We start from the raw sequence: 20,852 nt of genomic DNA on the forward strand, positions 1-20,852 counted from the left end.
TGAAGAACCGTGACGACAAGGAACAGATACGATGCCTCTCGCCTGAAGAGCTTCATGCTCGGCAGATACCGTCGACGACTGAACGATCCGCATTCGGAACCGTGTGCAGCAAGACAACCTGCCAACTACCTACATGGACCTCCGAGAACAGGTTCACTTTGGGTGAAGCTTCCATCGAGTGCTAGGCCGAGCTCAGAACAGTATCGTGTCCGGCAGAGGAAGCCTGCTCAGGGCACAGGATGGAAGTGTAACATAATGCTATGAGAAGTTCGGCATGGCTCGCTTTGCAACGATGGGAAAAGGGAAAAAAGATAGAACGTATGCAAAGACCATCACAAGAAGCGTTCTGATCTAGTCTTCTCTGTGCTCTCTCGACCTGCTGGGTCTCCAATCCCCGAGCCTTACAAGTGACTCCGGTACTCATGTCTTGTATAAAAGCTATGGTTTCATTCTGAGAATTGTATCTCGTCAAAGTCCACCCATGCCCACCTGGCTTTCACGCGAAAGCAGAGCTAGGGTGAAACGATGATGGAGATGAAGGTTATTTTCGTACCTTTGCAAATGGTTCGATCTCGGCACAAATTTGACAACATCGCTCATGGAGGAATGGAGTCGATGAAGCTTCGAAAGCGCCTGATACCTACCTCACCTACCTTGACCCAGTGACCGACGAGATTTGGGTTAGAGTGTTTTCGAATCCCAATGTCAGGACTTTCAAAGACCCAGATGTGAAGAGGAAGTGAGAAATCAGTGATAAGTGATGTGAGAACTGGGGTCTGGTAGAATGGGGGAAGAGAGTGACCATCATTCACTCACCCTTGTATACTTTACCAGGCCCAGTTGTCACCGTGGGCATTTTATGCTTTGGCGCTTCTGGGCTTTGTCGACAGTTGCTTACCATGCCCAGTTTGCCTGCTGAGCCAAGGAGTTGTCGCAAGGGGCCTGGAGGAGGGAACGGGGCCTGGGGATGGAAAGAGGGCTTGAGGAAGGGGAGAGGGCAATGGTGGAAAGGAAAGGAGAGGGTAAGGGCAAGGGTAAGAGTGAATGGGAAGGGAGACAATGCTGTATAAATTTTATAGATATATATTGTTTTTTGAGGATTCTGTGAGCCAAAAGCGAACCGAAACCACCACGGTCTTGCCTCGACGACCGAAGCCGAAGACGCGCGAACCAAGCGGAACGGATTAGATAGGCTGCTTTTTCGATCTCGGCGACTCGGGAATGTGTCAACGCAACCTGTGAATGCATTTAACAAGGGTATGTAGAGCGCCTTGACAATAAATGTGAAGAGAAGGAAAAGTGGTAGGCGGCGCGAGGAAATATTTATATCTGCGGTTGTTTGCGCGCAGAATGATATCGAGGCTTGGCGAATTTGGCATCAGGCTGAACTCCTCAGCCTCGTACTCTTAGGTAGTTCAGAGTATCTACCTGTATACAACGGGCCTCTACCAATGCCAACCTGCATAAATTCGTTGATCTTCGAGACTTATAGGAAGCGACCTACACGCGCGGTTGAAGAGTGTCATTCGCAGAATTAAGCGCGTCGACCAGCTCATCGGTGCTTCAAGATCAATGTTAATCATACCTTCAGTCAGTCCCTTTCCTTGAGCATCCACCCCCTATCTTACATACATGGAAAACATGCTGGTTGACAGTCCCAGTGTCCGCTTTCATGCCTATCCGCACACTCGGCTTGGACGTGTGCTGAGGACATCATGTCCGACAGACATCTCGCGGGAAAATTGCTTCACTTGGTGTGCATGAATTAGGACTTCGCTCTGTCGCTTGCACTCCAATCCGACCGAGTACGAAAGTCTTCACATCTGGGCCCAGCCGTCTTGGAGAATGCCGTGCATGGCCCTCAGTCATCGCCAGTCCTTGCGTTTCTTTGCATCAGACGAGTAACTTAAGTTTTCCCCAACATCCTGGTCTGCCGCCGATATCGAAAACAGGCACCCCCAGAGACACAGAGTAGAACGGGACAGATTTGGCCCGCTTGCGCGAATCATGAACGATCACAAAACCAGCTCAGTAGATTCGCTAGCTGGAGAAATCAAGCTGATGGTGGCATCATAGACCTCTCTCGTCGTCCTCTTTGGACCGTCTTCCGAATGCGTACGCAAGACCACCACCGATGAGATTTGCAAGACAGAGTCCCATCGTGGCACCTCGAATAATTCCACGGGCGCCGAATTTGTTCATGAAGCCGACTCTTCGTCTGCCCGCCAGAACTAAGTATGTCCCACTGATAGCAGCAGTGGTCCCTGCGCTGTCAATCTTGAAGCCTTGGAGGTTGAGATATGTGGAGAAGAGGAGCAGCGGCGGAAAGATCATAGGGAGCGGTTGAAAAGGCCTGGCATGCTGGGCGAAGACGAAGGTAGCGAGAAGAGCTGGGGGCACAGGGTTTTCTGTCAACAGGGTAAGCAAGTAGACTGGACACAGTCAATGCGATGCAAAATGCACAGAGTGTATCTTGACGGACCTCCCCATTTTTTGGCGCTCTGCAGCACCGACTGTTTCGCCTGCTCTTGTTTCTCAGGCATTTCGATGGATGAGGAGCTACAGCTTTGATATAGGTGTCTTTTGAAGCGAGATCATGCCGCTGCAGTGGTGCGAGAAGAGTTGAAGGCCGCAGATATGGGTTGGGATCCTGTAAAAATAGGTCCTTCTGGAATTGAGGATGTCGGGAGATCACAGTAAATGGACGTGGTGCGTCATCGGTTCTGAGAGCCCAAGCGGTACCTCAGGTGCTGGAAAGAGCCTATAGCAAAAGAGCGCCAGCCCGGGCGTGGCTGCGACAATGGGCGCTCGAAGCCAACCCACCAGCTAGTGCGGCATGGTACTACGTATTTCTCTCCCTTTGACCACCTCACCCGCTTCCACCAGTCGGCTGCCTGGCTGAACAACTCCATCGAATGCTATTGTTGTCGCTCTCGAGAACTGCCCGTGATTGCGCCTTACAATCAACGCATCTGATTCTACTTCCAAAGCCATACACCATCCTTCAACCGCGGCATGTCCGCATCGGCTTCGGGCTCGGACGCCAGGGCAAACGGCTCAGCAAAGTCCCGCGAACACAATCAAGGCAACCAAGACAGAAAGTACACACCTCAGCAAAAGGCTGAGGTGATTCGAATACGAAAATGCAGCCCGACGGCTTTCTACGAGATCCTTGCGATCGAGAAGACGGCGAGCGATGGAGAAATAAAAAAAGCATACAGAAAATTAAGTCTCTTGACACATCCTGATAAGAACGGACATGAGGGCGCCGATGAGGCATTCAAGAGTCAGTATACATCTATCTGATATCTCAGTGGGCGTAGTGTTGACAAAACAGTGGTGTCACGGGCGTTCCAGGTATTATCAGATGCGGACAAGAAGTCGAGATATGATCAGTTCGGCGGCGATCCAGACAATCGCTTCTCGAGTAGCAGTGCGGCCGCCGGAGCTAGTCCCTTCAGCGGTTTTGCGAGATCGCCTGGCCGCGGCCCTTCATATGAGGACGAGATATCTCCAGAAGAATTGTTCAACAGGTTCTTTGGGGGAGGTATGGGCCAGGGCTTTAATTTCGGTAAGACATGGGCGAGAGCAAACGTATGAGACGAGTTCGCTAACTGCATCAGGTGGCGGCGGTTTCGGTGGCCCTCAGTTTATGTTTAACATGGGAGGAGGCCCCGGGTTTACAGTCCATCGCATGGGAGGTGCAACACCAAGACGAAGGCCGAGAGACGCAAGCGCAGAGACTCCTTCCGGCGGGTTGTCTGCCCTGCTTCAACTTTTGCCGCTATTGCTGCTTTTTATTCTACCATTACTTTCCTCATTGTTCTCCGGCTCAGCCAGCCCCGGGCCTCAGATTCGCTACGACGCTCCTGTCCCACCACATACCATGCATCGTGTTACACCCAGGTACAAGGTCGACTATTTCGTCAACCCTGCGGAAGTCCAAGCGCTGACATCGAGGCAACTTAATTCCCTGGACCAAAAGGCGGAGGTAGACTATGTGTCAAGTCTGAAGTACCAGTGTGACAACGAAGTGCATCGGCAACGACAAGAGATCAATGATGCCACAGGTTTCTTCTTTACGGACGAAGATCGACTGAGGAGGGCGAGGAATATGCCTATGCCTGGGTGCCGAAGACTGGATGAGATGAAGATCAGCCGGCGGCCATGAGCAGATCTTGAACATTCTGTGCTTTGACGGCCCTTTGATTGCATCATCGTTCGGTGTTGGCGGCGTTATGAAGCATCCCAACAACGGAGGGCCAGCGTACATTTTCAATACTCAGAGTGTAACTGTAAAGTGAATGAAGGAATATGTAGTATTGACCGACGCCGTTTAATAATGCGTTTCTGTATGGTTCCACCGTGCATAGTATTTAGCGGCGAGGCTGAGTTACCTCACTGGCGCCTCAGGAACCTGGAGTGGCGCTACCAAGCATAGTGAATTAATCGCAGGCGGAGGTCAGGCTGCGTATCTCCGATCTTCGACCCCAAGAACCGTCTTCGACCAACTTCATCCTAGACTCGTCGTTCACATTTGTCATCTCTACAACCCACCGACTTAGCTACCTACCTACAACAATGTCGGAGCCATCGCTGGACGCCGAAAAGGTGCGTGGTATATCCTCAGTGATCGAAATTATCTAACAGCGACCAGATCCGCAATAAGAGACTGGCGAAGTTGCAACAGTCGCAACTCCCGCCCTCGCAAGAGTCCGCTGCCTCAGAACAAGATGGCTCACAGCCCGACCGTCCTGGTCAAGATGGCCCAGCCCAAACAAACTCAGCTACGAATGGTTCAGAGTCGACGCCATCAGTCCAGCCCGCGACTCCTCAAGAGAGTACTCCGGCGACGCCCCTGCGGATAGATTCGCCTATCCCATCAACCAGCAGCCTCTCTAAAGTCACTTCACATTCAACCTGGGATCAGACACATCCTGAGTCGCCCGCACCCTCCGCCGATATCTCTTACGCCCCCTCTCCTGCGCCTTCGATGCAAATAACGATCAACCCTGCCGCCGACGTCCAAAAGCGAGACTCCATCAGCCTAGAGCGGCCGAGTTCTAGGCAAAGTGAAACCATCGAACAGTGGGAGGATCGCACATTGAGAAGCATCTTTCGTCTCAGTTTCGATACTGGACAAACCAAAGACATGCATGGCCAGACTCTGTATCCCATATCCCAATTGAAGGAAGAGCTGGAGGCTGAAGAGAAACCCCTACTGTTGAACACCGACCTGCTCGAACAAGCCATCATGGAAGCTGGTGCAAACTTGGGCAAGATCACTCCCCACGACTGGCTCTTTGGATGCTGGAAGAGAATCACCAGGTTGAGTAAGGCTATCAAAGATCGATCGCCTGAAAACAGAAAGTGGACGATAGTATCGGAAGCAAGGAGACTGTGCATGAACTGGTGTCTACTGTCCGTCACCAACCCAGACATTTTTGGTGCGGAGTACGATGGAGTCTCTGCACTCGCAGATCACCTTCTTTTCGATCCGGACGAGGATCGAGGTGTTTGTCATGATTTCCTTTCGGAGATTGTGACACGGTTTGAGGAGGACGACTCCGTCAGGGAGGTTTTCATTGCAGCCGTGGAAACACTGAGTCGGCGACTCTCCAAGTTGACAATGGACAGTGACTATCGACGGTATACTGCCATGTTGCGACATCTTATCAGATACAAACCTCTGGCCGTTGCGATCACCAAATCTCCGATGTTCGTCGACAAGTCTGTTCCAGCAGCACAACTAGAAGTTGCCACCCTGCTTGGTCCTTACTTTCAGATCTCACCCCTTCAAGCCGAAGTCACCAAACAATACTTTACCGGGCCAAAGACGATGGATCCAGGTCGAATTAGGAGCGCACAACAGTCTCTGCAGATGGCTTTGCGCGCGCATCAGACTGAACTATTTGACATCGTCAATACCTTGGTCCGCGCATCGCCCGAGTCGAGAGAGCGAGTCTTGGATTGGTTCGCCCTCGTGGTGAATTCGAACCACAAGCGAAGAGCCATGCGAATCGACAAGACGACAGTGTCAAGCGACGGGTTCATGATCAACGTCAATACCTGCCTAGATCAACTCTGCGAGCCTTTCATCGATGCCCAGTTTTCGAAAATAGACCGTGTCGACATCGACTATCTGCGACGACATCCCCGGGTCGACATCAAAGACGAAACGAAGATCAACTCGGACCAGGAGAGTTCAGACGCTTACTACAAGGATCAACTTGAAGGAACAAATAACTTCATATCAGAGTTGTTCTTCCTCACAGTCGCTGCTCATCATTATGGCAGTGAGGCTGCCCGCAACATGCTGAAGGACATGGATCGGGAACTCAAGCACATGGCCAAGCAGATCGAACAATTCGAGACCGAGCGGCACAAATATATCAACAATCCAGCGCAGCTGCGGATGTTCGAGAATGCACTTAAGAAGTACAAGGATCAACACGATAAAGGGCTGTCCTACAAGTACGCTGTTCAAGGGGTTCTGCTTGACGAGCTTGCTCAGACTCGGTCAATGCAATTCATGCGATTTGTGACTGTCTGGTTACTGCGACAAGTGTCCCCACACCGCCAGTTTCCCAAGGAGGAACTCACCCTGCCACTCCCTGACGAACAGCCCGAGGCTTTCAAGAATCTCCCGGAATACTTCTTGGACGTTATCAGCGGCAATTTCGGGTTTATCATGTACAACATGCCACAGGTCATTTCGTCAACTCAGTCGGATGAGCTGATTATGCTTTGCGTCACCTTCCTACGAAATTCAGAATACATCAAGAATCCCTACCTGAAAGCTTCTCTGGTCACGATTCTGTTCCGGGGCACGTGGTCCTGGCGTCAAGGGGGCAGGGGAATTCTGGCAGACCAATACAACAGTTTGCCCTTTGCTGCGAAATATTTACTGCATTCTTTGATGAAGTTCTTCATTGAAGCGGAGTTCATGGGTGGCCACGGTCAATTTTTCGACAAATTCAACGTTCGGTTTGAGATCTTCCAGATCATAAAGTGTATTTGGCCGAACCCCGTTTACAGAGAAAACCTTCTCAACGAGGCCAAGGTCAACATGGAGTTTTTCGTGCGATTTGTGAATCTGTTGTTGAACGATGTGACATTTGTTCTGGACGAGTCCTTCACCGCTTTCCACACGATCTACGACCTGTCGAAAGAGCTCTCCCTGGCCGGGACCACATTGAACGAACAACAACGACAGGAGAAAGAAGAGGCATTGGAGGCGGCCAAGGGAAAGGCGAAGTCATACATGCAGTTGACGAACGAAACCGTCGACAATCTGAAACTGTTCACCGAAACCCTGGGCGATGCCTTCACCATGCCCGAAATCGTTCAACGACTGGCAGACATGCTTGACTACAACTTGGATGCGATGGTCGGCACCAAGAGCTCGTCCCTCAAGGTTGGCAATTTACAGGAGTACAACTTCAATCCGAGAACACTCCTCAGCGAACTTGTCGATGTCTACCTGAACCTCAGCGACCGAGAGAATTTCATCCTTGCCGTGGCTCGTGATGGCAGGTCCTACAAACCGGACAACTTTGCTGCTGCGGGAAACATCCTGCGTAAATACGGCTTGAAGTCTCCAGAGGAGCTCGCCAAATGGAGCCAGTTCATGGAAAAGGTGGCCAAGGCTCGAGAAGAGGATGAAGCTGCGGATGCAGATCTGGGCGAGATTCCTGACGAGTTCCTCGATCCCTTGATGTACACACTCATGGAAGATCCGGTGCGGTTGCCTGTGAGCAAGATCGTGATCGATCGCAGCACGATCCGCAGCCACTTGTTGAGTGATCCTCATGACCCCTTTAATCGGATGCCTCTCAAGATTGAAGATGTGATTCCTGGTATGTCTTGATCCTTCTCTCTCTACTCCCGTCTATTTCAGCTTGCTAATCTATGCTCTTGTCCTGCAGCTACGGATGTCAAAGAGGCAATTGAAAAGTTCAAGGAAGAGAAGATTGGCAACCGTCGTAAAGACTTTGTGGAAACCATGAAGACGGAAGCCGGTGGCAATGCGGATGGTGAGCCCATGGACACGTCTCAAGCCGGTGGCAATGCAGATGGTGAGCCCATGGACACGTCTCAAGCCGGTGGCAATGCGGATAATGAGCCCATGGACACCTCTCCTTGAGGAGCGGAAGAGGCACACCGCCCATGGGATCTATGAGATCTACGAGGTCTGTCGGCTATGCAGACTTATGCGATCCTACCACCGGAATGCTGCGAGGTCGGTCAATGGTGAGCGATAGAGCAGTGCCCAACATGGCACCCTGCACGATCCAATACTAGTATTCAGACTTCGTATCTGTCGGCTTCAGGTGCCGGCATTTAGGGAGACTCGGTGTTGTAGCGATGTTCTAATTCGGAGACATCGGGCTTTATATACCGGATGGTGTACAAGTGCGATGACCAGCTCTGCCTCAAACATGGCGCGTTGGATTGCATACATATAGTGTAGACCTCGAAGTCATACAGATACATAACGATGGACAAAGATGTCGCGACACCTACAGTTTATATAGACCTGTTCTGTCTTTTGTGGATGATGCATATTCTTTCGTCGTCCCCTATCGCGAGCGTCTTGTAGAATCCGGTGTATCCTTGTCGCCCTCCTTTTTCAAAATCGCCTGTCGTTGACACATTTTGCTCCGTGAATTACATGACAACTTGGCCATACCCGGAGCACTCACTTGTGCATGACGGCGACGAGGACCCGAAGAACACCTCTTATCTGATGTATATGAGGAGATTCCGACCGGTGTTGGGTCTGTTGCCTGATTAGCATCACGCCCGAACTGTACGCTGTCCTCTTCTCACCTGGAGTGCAACTTCGGCATAGTGGCGACCTAAGTGGTATTACATGTGTCTTGACGTTGCGAGAGACGTTGTACAAGTTCCATAATATGTTTGAATCGTCTTCTGTAGGACGTGCAGCGGTCTGTTAACACGTAAGACGATTCTTGGGTACAGTGCCGACCGAAGTACCAACGGAATATCCTGAACGATGAAAGAAGAGAGCATCAGAGGAAGAAACTAAGAGTAGACTCCCTATATTGACTGACGCACCTGCCTTTGTTGCTTGTGGAGTTTCACTGTTCTGCTCCTTACTACTATTGTTCGTTGGAATCCCATATTTCCCAGCACACACTCTCCAAGATGTAGTGGACGGTGGGCAGAAGTGGACGGCAGCTGTCGGGGTTGCCTGTGCAATCAATAGGCTTGGGCTCGGGACGTGTAGCATCTCAATCTCGATCTCGATCCAAATCCATCATTCCTTGCTCTGAAGCTTTTGCTTTTTACTGGAGGAGTCTTGGGAGTCTTGCCAAACATCTGCATTCTATGCCATCCCCATTCCCCTGCTCTTTCATGCCTTGTTGCCTGCGCCTCCGTCTTTCCCGATAACTTGTCCATGCTTTCACGAACACGACCAATTCTCATATCGGGACAACAGTATATCCCATCTCCAACTCTTGCCATTTGGAACTGTTGTATTTCTCTTATCAAGCTTGGTAGTGTCACAGGCTCTCCGGATCGTGTGTTTATGTCAATAGCAGAATCTCAGCCTCGTCTGCTGGGTCCTTTCCGTCGATTTCCTGAAAGCGTTAGCGTGTTTCCGGATTCGGTACAAACTGTCCCCAGAATGCAAATCGACCCACTTGTGTTCCATAGAGACATCTATAGACGAGCGTGTTTCTATTGTTCTTCCAGTAGATGAGGTCTATGGTTGTTCCTGTTGACCTTGTTTTACTGGCTTTGCATGACCATCACCGACATTGTGGCTATTGTAGAACGTGTGAATTCAAGATTCGGGAAAACATTCCCGCGCCACTCCTTCACTTTTCCAGTCCCAGAAAGGTCATTCTGCATGCAAGCAAATTCACAGCGGATCTGTAGTGAAGACAGACCGTCTATTATGGCATAGCTTACGCGGTGAGATTGCTTGGCCAACAGTATTGTGATGGCTACTATTAAATCTCTTCTCGTACTCGAACTCTTCTCTGCTCTGTATTGTTTCCGAATCTCATCTCATCCCATCACTCCATACAATCTCATCGACTTTGTGCTCAGCTTTCAGAAACTCGAAGAAGATATCTCACAGACTCGAACTGCATATCTCAGAGACTCGAACCACATCGTGTAAGTGATCCGACACTTCTTGTGATCCCACGCGTGGTAGAGAATCCTTCAAGTCGAGATCGTATTCACTGACTGATTTTGATTCCGTGGCAGATCCAACCTCAAGCCTCAGCCGATCTCCATACCCTCCTTCTCCAACCGCACCTCATCGACGCCATCGATCTGCCAACATCATGGAGAGAATAATACTCCAAGGTCAACTCCAGACCGAGAACCGCTACCGCCAACACTTCTTCGAGGACATCTGCGACATGATGGGCGATCTAAGCCGAGGCTCTCCGTTGAATCCGTACCAGCGTCGACAGATAATCATTCATGTTCAATACTACCAGCGGTCTGGAAGAGAATTGTTGATGCGCATGGCTCTGGAAAACCTCTTTCGAGCAGCGAATCTGCCCTTTAACTTCCAGTTTGAGATAGTTGGCATAGAAGAGTTGGCACAAGCACTTGGTATCATCCGTATCAATGTCACTGTCCCGAATTTCGGACCCGGAATCGCAGGTAATATTGGTACCGGCACCATGGGGCAGGTGAATCAAGGGCTGGGTGTCACTGGTGTCACTGGTTTCCGCAACACTCAACCACAACTCGGCTCCGCTCCCAGTGGTATAACTACCGGTAACAATTTCAACGTCGCTTTCAATCAGGGTATTGGCCAACAAGGACTGGGCGCCACCGGGGGGCTGGCCGGCACCTCAAGTTACGGCCAGCCGGTGGTCGGTGTCCCGCCTCCCCAGTTGGCACAAGACATCACCGCCGCTGGTCAAGAGAACGCGCACTCGTCAGGATCTGGCGGCCAGGCCTATCCCCAGCAGACGGGACCTGTGCCTCCTCCCTCGACCTTCCTTGACCAGCAGTTGCAGGACGATTTTGACTTTCTCTTCAATGACGACAATCTCGCTGGTGATGATGCTGGTACCGGCCCAGCATATCAATATGAAGATGAAGTTGAAGGTGAAGCCGAAGGTGAGGGTGAAGGCGAAGACGGATCTGAAGATGAAGATGAAGATCAAGACCCATCCGACCCAGACTCATGCACCACCACTCCCGCAACAAAGAGACAAAAGAAAGCAGACAAGCCAGCAAACCCCTGGGTCTTTGTCTGCGACCGCTGCGGCGCTGCAAAGAGAGAGAGACGAGACTTCACTGCCCACCAGCGCCACGGTGCCCAGCGAGACGGCTTCACTCTTGATACTTCCGTCAGCCTCAACCCCCCAACCTGGACAGGCAAGGGTGACAACGACACAGTATTCCGCGGAACCATGCTGCATGCGCCAGAGACAGCAGATCTCCCCAAGCCGACAAATCAGATCTGCATGAACAACCTGCGGGAGTGGCAGGCAGCCCGGGAGCGGGACGGCCATAGACCAAAGACCGTGCAAGCCAAAGAGGCCAAGAAGGCGAAGGGTGCGGCGGCGTCCCCGGATCCTTGAGGGTTGCCTCTTTGGTTTACCGTTTGGCGATGGTGGCGACCGTGATGGCAACAATGATGGCAGCACCATCAGGTTGTTGAGACAGCTGGGAGAGCCTTGGGGGGAGGGCGTGCGGCAACGTCAACTCCAATTCCAACTTGGGTTGTGTGTGCTTTGTATGAATATTTCAGGGGGTTGACAGCCTTGCATGGCCCAATTGGGCATGCATTATGTATGTGTCTACGATCCATGTACATCGTCGATAGCAGAGAGACGCCGTCAGGCTATCAACACTACGGTTGGTGGCTTGTCCAAACATGTATGATACACCGATTTTGCTGCGACTTACTTCCACTGTGCAAGTTCGTTCAAATCACCCATCTTTGTCTCTACCGTGGTTCTGTGTTTGCTTCGCAACGACAAAGCCCGGAAGAGACCACCGTGAGCTGAACAAGTTCGGGATTTCTAGGGAGACACATAATATCAGCGCAAGCAGAGATGACCGGTACGCAGCGGCAGCTGTTCAAACACAGGTTGGCATTTCATTTTCAACTGGAGTGTAATAGCAGATGCTAATCATGATTGTGTGGCCAGACATCGGCTTCGGGTGTGAGAATACAGGAGAACCGTCGCCGTTTCGATGGCGTCTCCGAGTACGATTGTAAGCTGTGGTGAGGAACTAGAGTAAACAATCTGAAGCAGAGACAATAAGTGAACCATGAATTCCATTCTTAACGAGGGTATCTGTAGAAAAAGCATCGCAATAGGTACTGTCCGGGTATAGCATATAACAAAAATCATCCAATGTGTCCCAAGATATCCCCAAAACTCCTGGCAGATATATACCCAGAACTCCCGCTGTGTAGCAATGGCATATCTATAAATCCCATGAAATTCCTAGCACCTGGCTGACAATGTCCCAAATGTAATTCCCTGCCAATCTCGATATATCCTCAGATCCCAGTGACTCGACGCAGATCGAAGACTGCTCGAGACGTGGTGATCCATGTGCAGCCACATGTGTTGCACCGAAGGTGTCAAAGAAGGGCCAGCTCTGTACTCGACAGGCATTCGTGCATGGAGCTCGGCGTCCCTGTAGACTTGATGCGTGAGGGCGGTGGCCTCCATCTGCTTTGGAGGGCAGACTCTTCTTGATTATTCCCAATAGGGTGCAGATATGCGTAACCGCATCTGCTGCCAGTAAATGGCAAGGTCGAAGGGCCGATGGTGCGGTACGTATCGTTTTGTCGCCAAACCCACATTCCGTAAATGTACAATGCTTCATCACCGGTCATATCTTTGTATCGGCGACTCTCGATCCTGCTGTTGTACAATATTTTTCGCTGGGCGACATGCATTTCAAACCGCAGGCTCGGGGACTATAATGCCCTTGTCGCCTTCGTCGCGCATTCTTGCGGTACGGGACTTCGGTCCGAATATCTCAAGATGTTGGTAATAAAGCCACATGACGATACAGCTGGAAGCAGACGACGTTAGCCTAGGCCTGCATTCAATGATCAGCAGGAATGATCAACTCACCTAGCAATTGTCCCGCACAGTCCGAGCCACAGGAAGACCACACTGGCAATGGCGCGGGCATTGTGTCGGTATACCAGTGGAGGGTTGAGCTTCTCTTCTGCAATCATTCGGGCATCTTCAGTATCGGCCGAGACCCAGGCATTGCCCGTGGCCACAATCACGGTCAAAGCCAATGCGTCCGCCAATGTCATAATGGTGACCACTACGGCACTGATCTTCCATGCCCAGCGAATTCTCGGGGGTTCGTAGCGCTCCGGGAAGAACAGGTCGAAGAAGAAGGCCGCGCCGAAGATCGTGGCGACAGCGATCCCCACGAAGATGTTGTAAGAGGCAATCCCGACGAAGTCGTCGTTGTGCACGCTCGCGGAAGAATGTAAACTCTCGATTCTCTCTTGTTGGTCCACATAGTCTATAACCGAGCATTAGCACCATGTCACAACAAACGATCGCAGCTGAAAGGCTCACCAGATAGAGCGGCAGTGCCGACAGACTCGGAGACGACGCAGAATATCATTGCGATCTGGTAGACCACAAACTTGGTGCGTCGTAGATGGTAATCCTTGTTGCCAAACATGTACGAGCTCTTGAATTTCCCCCATTTCATGTCCCTCAGATCGAGGCCCCATATGACGGCCATTGTTGGTAGATAGCAAACCGCGATGCAAAGCCTGCGAGTGTCTGAAGAGAAAGTGGCCTAATATCGATCGCGATTCGTTCTTGGAGTGATGTGCTAGGTGGGTCTCGCGAACAGTATCAGCGTCCGCGAGTTTCGAGTTTGACGTCACACCGAAGACAAGATAATGATGAATAAGTTTCCAAGGAGGTAAGAGAATGGAACAGACGAGAGTGGGAATGGAGGAAATGGAAATGTTATATTCGGTGAGCAACGGTTAGTTACAAATGCGTATATTCGAAATGGGCGGATCTCAAACAGATATTCTATCCATTATTGGAAGAGATGACCAATGAGGCATATTCGTTTCCTGTCCTGCTCGTGTCCTTGTGACGAAGTGACGCGCTGCGTTGTCAGAATGATGGCAGATTTATTTTGCGGGCCTCCGGTTGATCCGCTCACGGTGAGCGAGGGTGACAGACAGGCCCGTCCTCCGGCATGAGTAGTCAGCCTGGTTGGCAGCTAGTCAGCTCTTTTGCGTAATGATCTGGACCCTGGCCGGGGTCTGGAACCCACTCGTGAGCCGTACAAGAGGCATTTTCCGCAGAGTGCTTGACCAGGCTAAACGCCTCCTATGCCGCATTTGTCGTCGCCCAAGTAGCCCCGGGTTGCCGAGTGGTGAGTGGTTTCGTCTAGGGGTCCTTATGACGCAGACAGCGCGGATTTTCGGCCTGGAGGTAGATCGTAGGAGAGGTTGAAGCGCCTCAAGTCTGTCAAACACAAGCCTAAGCAGCCCATAGAGGGGACAACCCGACATCATACTCCGGGGGTGGTTCTTTGGTCTTGCCCATCGTCGTGAGGCCAAAGGGTCCTCGACCACTCAGGATCCATCTAGCGTATCGTCCCTGCTAAGACGGAATCGACTTCCTTGCCGATCTGCAGCGTAGCCATCTTCTTGGGCGACGATATGCATAAATCGAGTAGGCTTGAAGGGCTTGGAGAAGCTTGATAATCCTCGGCGCATGTGCTCTTTCCACACTCACTTTGTGATACGTTTGATGTGTTATGGGCCTTGGATAGCCATCAAAGATGTCGGACACCCACTGTCAGCTGGGGTCTTTCTCGAAGCTGAATGCAGGTCGATCCAAAAGTGCCAGGAGTTGCAATTACTAATATGACCGTATCTCCAGGTAGCGAAGCCTGATCCATCTGGCGAATCGAGCTATCGGATCAGGGTCTATAAGGCAACGTCCCTAGATCATCTGTCCTAGAAAGTCTCCTGGGCTAGTGTGTGGGAAGTGTGGCGGCTCTCATGATCGAGGCGAGGAGCCACTTGCACTGGTTGATTTTGATGGCTACAATATATACATAGATATGAGTATGTTCCGGTCAGACGCATGTGTCGACTACACCTCAGTTGGGGCCTTGTTCGGGGTCTGTCCGCTCTCGTTATCTCTTAGGTGCTTGTCGTTGCACATTCTGATCCTTGCCAGGGCTCTCGGCCGAGGGTGAGACCCTGCAGCAGTTGAGACCAGGGCATAAGCATTCCACCTAGTAGCATATTGTCCCAACGTGGAATCCTACCTTTTCTCAACCGCACGCCACTGACCAGAGCGAGACGTAACAAAAGAGCATTGAGTAAGCGGAGAGCCTTATGGTGATTGGTATAACCACGGTGGTTTCCCAAGAACTGATGTACAAAATATTATCAAACAACAGAAAGACAGGGTGAACATGTAATGAAAGTTGGAAGGATGAAGGAGAAGAGGAACAGTGAGAACAGAGAGGATGCTTAGTCACGCTCTTCGGATTAAGTTTCCCTGTCATTCTCACTAAATGTTTTATGAACTCTTGGCGGATGGAGTTGGAGAAAAAAATTTGGGACAATCGAGTTCAAGTGAATTGGCAGACACGCTCCAGGTCGCTGTGAACTTTGAATCCAACATCTTACATTGCAACTTTTGTAGATAACTTTTCACATTTTCGTTGAGCAGGTTCCGCACCTGATCCAATTGCAACAATGGGTGAAAAGAAACGGAAGGGTAAGTACAATTCAAATCACTCCCGGACTCTCCACGTCCTCGAATTAACCGATTGTTTGCAGGATCGTTGGGAGCGACTGATCTGCCTCTCAAGAAGAGCAAGAAATCAAAGAGCACAGATGCTACCAAAGACCCCGTTGAACCTAAGCCAGTGTCTACCACAGAGCCAACTGCCGCATTTGAAGTCGAATCTCGGCCTTCAAACGATGCCAGCACCAAGAAGTCTCGCAAGCGTGCTGCCGATTTCATGAATGAGGAGGAGGAAACAACCAAGACTGCCGCTCCCCTCTCTACTGGTGAAGTTGTCGAAGAGCCTACTTCCAAGAAGTCGAAGAAGTCGAAGAAGAACAAGAAGAGCAAACAGGACGAATTGCTTACGGCTGATGGTGTCAATGGCGTCGTGGAGCACCCTGGTGATGAAGACCTTGAAACTGCAACCGCACAGAAACCCGTCACTACATCGATGCAAGCCGAGGCCGAGCGTACCGTTGATCAGGAGCTTGAAGAAGACTTCCGTGCAGTTGCGAGCGAAGACGAGGCTGGCTACGTTGATGAGGTCCCCGCGGATGACAACGCTGCCGCCCTTCTGGCCGGTTTCGACAGTGACTCGGAAGACGAGCAACAAGATGCAGGCCTCGACCTCACCACCACGCCTGCCCTGCCCCAATCCAAGAAGGTTCGCAAGAAGTTGGACAAGCTCAAGGCAGAAGGCAAGGATGATGGTCCTGGCGCAGTCTATGTTGGTCGCGTGCCTCATGGATTCTACGAAAAGCAGATGAGGGAGTACTTTTCCCAATTCGGCGACATCACCAGATTAAGACTCTCCCGCAACAAACGCACTGGAGCATCCAAACACTATGCTTTTATCGAGTTCAGTTCAAACGAAGTTGCCAAGATCGTTGCCGAGACCATGGACAACTACCTCCTCTTCGGTCATATCCTCAAATGCAAGTATGCTCCACCTGAATCGCTGCACCCGGATGTCTGGGTCGGCGCGAACAAGAAGTACCGAAAGATTCCTCACGAGAAGCTTGAAGGAGAGCGACTTGCCGCACCTAAGCCCGCCGACAAATGGCAGAAGAAGGTGGACAAGGAGCAGCGAAGACGTGAGGAGAAGGCGAAGAAGTTGAAGGCCATTGGACTGGATATGCCAGAGTCAACTCTCACCAGACCTGAAGATGTAGTGCAGGAGAAACTCATAACCGCCGAAGAACCCAAACTTGTTGAGGATCAGGAGCCGGCTCCAGCAGCTTTGACAGAAGCCACCACCGAAGGAACAGAGAAGGAGTCAAAGAAAGACAAGAAGGCAAAGAAGGATAAGAAGGATAAGAAAAAGAAAATTGATGGTGATGAAGACAAGGAGATGCAAGATCAGTCTGCTGAGAACGTCGCCGCCTCCGAACCCGCAACTGCAGATTCCATCGAGGCAGCCGGAGCTGAGGCGTCAAAAGGAGCTAAGGCTGCCAAATCCGCAAAAGAACCTCAACTATCAAAGAAGGAGAGGAAGGCGCTGAAGAAGGCTGAAACCATGCCTGATTCAGATCTAGCCAAGGACGAAAGAAAGGCTCTTAAGAACGCCCAGAAGAAGCTTGCCAGATTCGAGTAGAATGGATCAAAGGTCGAAAAGAGTCCCAAGGAGTCCAATGAATTGACCACGGCGGCAGAACAGCCCGTCGAGGTAGAGGCAGTAGTCGCCGAGGTGAAGGCGCCAGTAGTCAATGGAGTTGACACTGCAGAGGAGGCCAAATCACCCAAGACGGACAGCAAAGCCGCCAAGAAGCTGGCGAAGAAGGCTGCAAAAGCAAAGAAGGATGTCACAGAGACCGTGAAAGTTGCGGAGACAGAAGAGAAACCTGTCCAGGCTGCCGCATCTGCCGAAAGCCCAGAACCTGCTCAGACTGCAGAGCCAGCAGCTCTTGGAACCGATGCCGACTTTGTATCTTTCGGGGAATACAACGACGAGCAGGAAGCTGGAGCCTCAGAGTCCGACTCGGGCGACGCCACACGTGCCACTCTATCCAACGCCAGCCGCGGGCCTAAAGGCAAGAAATACAAGGAGAAGAAAGAGAAGAAAGAACGCAAGAACCTCGTCAAAGCCCGTGGACCGAAATCGAAGCTTGTCCCAATTCAGCCGAAGCCCGATACGACAGTACCTGGAAAGCTTCCCGGTGTTCCTCTTCTGGGAAAGGGCAAATACGACAAAGCTACTCGTCAGGCTCACAAGGAGTTGAAAAACAAAGTGTTGAAAAACAAGAAGGGCCCGCGTGGTAGTGCGGCTGGTGGTCCCGGCGCTTAGGAGACCCGGGTCTCTCATCCCTTCCCTCCTCCACCTCCCAGACAGAAATCAGCCTTGCCGCAAGGCCTCAAGAAGACTGTCTTCGAAGACTGAGTGTGGTTGTCATAACTCTTTCGGTTCACGAGTCTTACTTCCCAGGACTCAATTCTTTCTCGGTCATGTCTAATCCCTGATACCAGCAATGCCAGCGTTTCGGAATGAAAGATCCAAAAGCGTGGTGTTTGCCTGGCACATATTTTCTTAGGGTAAAAGTTACGGATGGGTGTAGCTGGAAGTTGCATTCAGGAGGCAATGGACTCTGGCACATCCAAGATGATCGATGTTAATACAAAACAAGACCTGTGCAGGTTTGCTGAGGCTCAGCCCACAGCAGATGCAACGACCCGTCGGCCTGCTCTGCAGCGGAATCAATTGGGAAGCAATTGGGAAGCAATCCAGCAGGCAACCAACTCATGTCACAAATGACAAGACAAAGAAAGTCATACCCTTATTCGGCTGACTCTATGCTCCTCCTTATTTCTCTACATCTTCCTCCGGTGGGGCTCGTTCTCCATTTAGCCCTCGGTCCTCAGCCCTCTTCATGGATCTCATTTGAAGTGCAAGGCTTCGATTCCCTTACCACTCCGGATGGTGTTGTCCTGGCGTCCCTTGGTCTGGCCGCATTCTTCTGCTTCTATCCATGTTATCGTCCTGTGCCTGTCTCCTTCCACTAGGTCTTCTTCCCTCGCAACCGCCCATCTCATCAAACACAGTCCCCATCATCTGCTGACAAACCCACCTGACCGTCCGCGTGTGCAGACTACTTCTACCATTTCCCCTTGACATTGTTCCAACTCCTCCACCATGTGCATGTACGCTTGTCCTACCTTCAGCCAACGCCTGGAATATGACAAGCTGATCCTCTGCAAACTCGTCCATACTAGAGATGGAGACGGGGGTGTGGGTGGAGGCAGAATGCCTTTCTTCGCTGCACTCTCTCCTCGTGGGTTTACACTCCTCCACAAACTCGCGGACAAGACGGCCCACCACCTCCGACACAAGACGCCGCCTATCGGCCTCTGTACCAATTTTGCGTCCTGACCCCAGATGGTCGCGCCCAAGTCGATACCCCGCCACGGTATGTGCCACGAGCAGAACATACAAGCGTCGTTCATCCCCAGATGCTGGACCGGAAGATTTGTGAAGCGTGATGGGAAGCGAAGGGGCCGAGAAGCACGGAATCGCACGCAGAGAAGATGCCAGTTGCGACTCGAGCAGTGCGTGTGTTTGAGAGCTTCCGGATATGATGGTCATGGTGATTTGTGTGATGGTGTCGCGAGTCTGCATGTGGAAGGGTGACAGATGGAAGCGACAGCTTTTATGAGGTGTATTCTCATTCTCATTCTCATTCTCATTCTCAGGACCATTGTCTTCTGGTATGCCATTCTTCTGGCCATCCTTTCTCGGGATCGGCTGCTGGTGCTGGTAATGATGGTGACAATATGGCTGCAGGTGATTATCGACAGTGATCTCAACCTCCCCCAACTGCGGTGCACTACCTGCCCATCCACGTCTATGGACATCGACAACGACCCTGGGCAGTCCGATCTTTTCGCACAGCGGGAGGAACACTTGCTGCATGTACTCGCTCGACGGGGATTTCGGGACATTGGTGCCTCCCTTGAGACGGATGCGGAACGCCGGCTTGGAACAGGATGATGATTGGGGCCATGGACACGATGAAGAAGGGGTATCGAATACAAGCTGAGAGGTTGTCCTTGGGGCAGCGGTGTTTTTTCTGTCATTCTGATTTTCAGGGTTGGATCTTCTTGTTGATCTTGGTCTTGACCTTGGTCTTTCGGTCGCGGAGGAGTATCGTCGTTGTCGAATTCCTGCTGTTGCTGTTGCTGTTGATGCTGACAACAAGAACAATCCAACATGGAGAAGAGAATATACGGAAAAATAGCCTGCCATACGAGCCAGACACTGCCTGGATTTTTCAGCTCGAGGGTCTCCACCACTGTCTCTGTCTCTGTCTCAAGCACCATCCTATGATCCTCCCACTTTGAGGCTTGTACTCGTGTTTGTGTACATGTCTGTGTTTGTGTATGTGTTTGTGTCCGTGAGTCCATCCTCCCACGAGATCCCCGTGTCCAAGGCCGGAACACAACCTCACAAGATCCAACTTCGCCACCTTGGACATCGGCACCACATTTCCCAGCCAACCACTCCAAAGCAGCCAGATGGCTTTCTTTCAGACCACCCCCTACTGCTGCCGCTGCTGGTTTCTTGGTCTTCGCGGCTCCATCACCGTCATCGCCACTGCCGCTGGCATGTCGCGGAAGAAAGAGACACCCCCTAGCTAGAGAGGCCTCGACTGTCTTCTTCTGCTGCTGCTGTTCTTCTCGATGCTGTCGTCCCGCATGGCTTGAACGCGGATATCTTTTCGAGGCCCGGTTCGCACGGATATGAGTGATGCGGACGGGAATGCCTTCGATTGCGGAGATGGACAGAGCCACGCGGACGAGTTGGCCGCCGCCTTCTAGGGTCGAGCCGTCGAGTGTTAGCATTTGTTGAGATTATGTTGATGCGGTATCTTAGAAGTATGATAAAACAAAAAGTAGGGTTTGTGACAAAAGTAAGGGACACAGTGGTATTGATTGTTTAAGGTAGGTACCTAACCTAGCCTTGTCCAGGATATTGGTGCCGGATTGAGAGTCGTTGTACGGCCGCGGCCGCGGCAGCCTTGTCATAGCCTTGTCATACATACAATGTCGACTTGGTTTGCGGCAGCCCATTGGGAGGTGGTGGTAGTCTGG

The 20,852-nt window shown here is 51.3% G+C and overlaps 7 protein-coding genes across 7 annotated transcripts; 4 read left to right on the forward strand and 3 right to left on the reverse strand.

The window, feature by feature from the left end:
- Positions 1 to 2,070: 2,070 nt before the first annotated feature.
- Positions 2,071 to 2,543, reverse strand: A1O1_06436 (uncharacterized protein; the record flags this gene model as incomplete). The annotated part of the gene is made up of 2 exons (XM_007727315.1): positions 2,071 to 2,408; positions 2,483 to 2,543. 2 exons carry the CDS (start codon positions 2,541 to 2,543, stop codon positions 2,071 to 2,073), a joined length of 399 nt encoding a protein of 132 aa, XP_007725505.1.
- A 472-nt stretch (positions 2,544 to 3,015) lies between these two features.
- On the forward strand, positions 3,016 to 4,171 carry A1O1_06437 (uncharacterized protein; the record flags this gene model as incomplete). Its single annotated transcript, XM_007727316.1, has 3 exons — positions 3,016 to 3,286; positions 3,338 to 3,571; positions 3,624 to 4,171. The coding sequence occupies 3 exons, from the start codon at positions 3,016 to 3,018 to the stop codon at positions 4,169 to 4,171; spliced, it is 1,053 nt and encodes a 350-aa protein (XP_007725506.1).
- Positions 4,172 to 4,581: 410 nt separating this feature from the next.
- On the forward strand, positions 4,582 to 8,146 carry A1O1_06438 (ubiquitin conjugation factor E4 B; the record flags this gene model as incomplete). Its single annotated transcript, XM_007727317.1, has 3 exons — positions 4,582 to 4,611; positions 4,658 to 7,859; positions 7,929 to 8,146. The coding sequence occupies 3 exons, from the start codon at positions 4,582 to 4,584 to the stop codon at positions 8,144 to 8,146; spliced, it is 3,450 nt and encodes a 1,149-aa protein (XP_007725507.1).
- Positions 8,147 to 10,325: 2,179 nt separating this feature from the next.
- Positions 10,326 to 11,585, forward strand: A1O1_06439 (uncharacterized protein; the record flags this gene model as incomplete). The annotated part of the gene is made up of 1 exon (XM_007727318.1): positions 10,326 to 11,585. The coding sequence occupies one exon, from the start codon at positions 10,326 to 10,328 to the stop codon at positions 11,583 to 11,585; it is 1,260 nt and encodes a 419-aa protein (XP_007725508.1).
- A 1,514-nt stretch (positions 11,586 to 13,099) lies between these two features.
- A1O1_06440 (uncharacterized protein) lies at positions 13,100 to 13,740 on the reverse strand (the record flags this gene model as incomplete). Its single annotated transcript, XM_007727319.1, has 2 exons — positions 13,100 to 13,512; positions 13,569 to 13,740. 2 exons carry the CDS (start codon positions 13,738 to 13,740, stop codon positions 13,100 to 13,102), a joined length of 585 nt encoding a protein of 194 aa, XP_007725509.1.
- A 1,996-nt stretch (positions 13,741 to 15,736) lies between these two features.
- On the forward strand, positions 15,737 to 18,054 carry A1O1_06441 (uncharacterized protein; the record flags this gene model as incomplete). Its single annotated transcript, XM_007727320.1, has 3 exons — positions 15,737 to 15,758; positions 15,821 to 17,360; positions 17,388 to 18,054. 3 exons carry the CDS (start codon positions 15,737 to 15,739, stop codon positions 18,052 to 18,054), a joined length of 2,229 nt encoding a protein of 742 aa, XP_007725510.1.
- A 615-nt stretch (positions 18,055 to 18,669) lies between these two features.
- Positions 18,670 to 20,603, reverse strand: A1O1_06442 (uncharacterized protein; the record flags this gene model as incomplete). The annotated part of the gene is made up of 2 exons (XM_007727321.1): positions 18,670 to 19,539; positions 20,220 to 20,603. The coding sequence occupies 2 exons, from the start codon at positions 20,601 to 20,603 to the stop codon at positions 18,670 to 18,672; spliced, it is 1,254 nt and encodes a 417-aa protein (XP_007725511.1).
- Positions 20,604 to 20,852: the final 249 nt, after the last annotated feature.

The sequence above is a fragment of the Capronia coronata genome (genome assembly GCF_000585585.1).
Source record: "Capronia coronata CBS 617.96 chromosome Unknown acBCG-supercont1.5, whole genome shotgun sequence".
NCBI lineage: Eukaryota > Fungi > Ascomycota > Eurotiomycetes > Chaetothyriales > Herpotrichiellaceae > Capronia > Capronia coronata.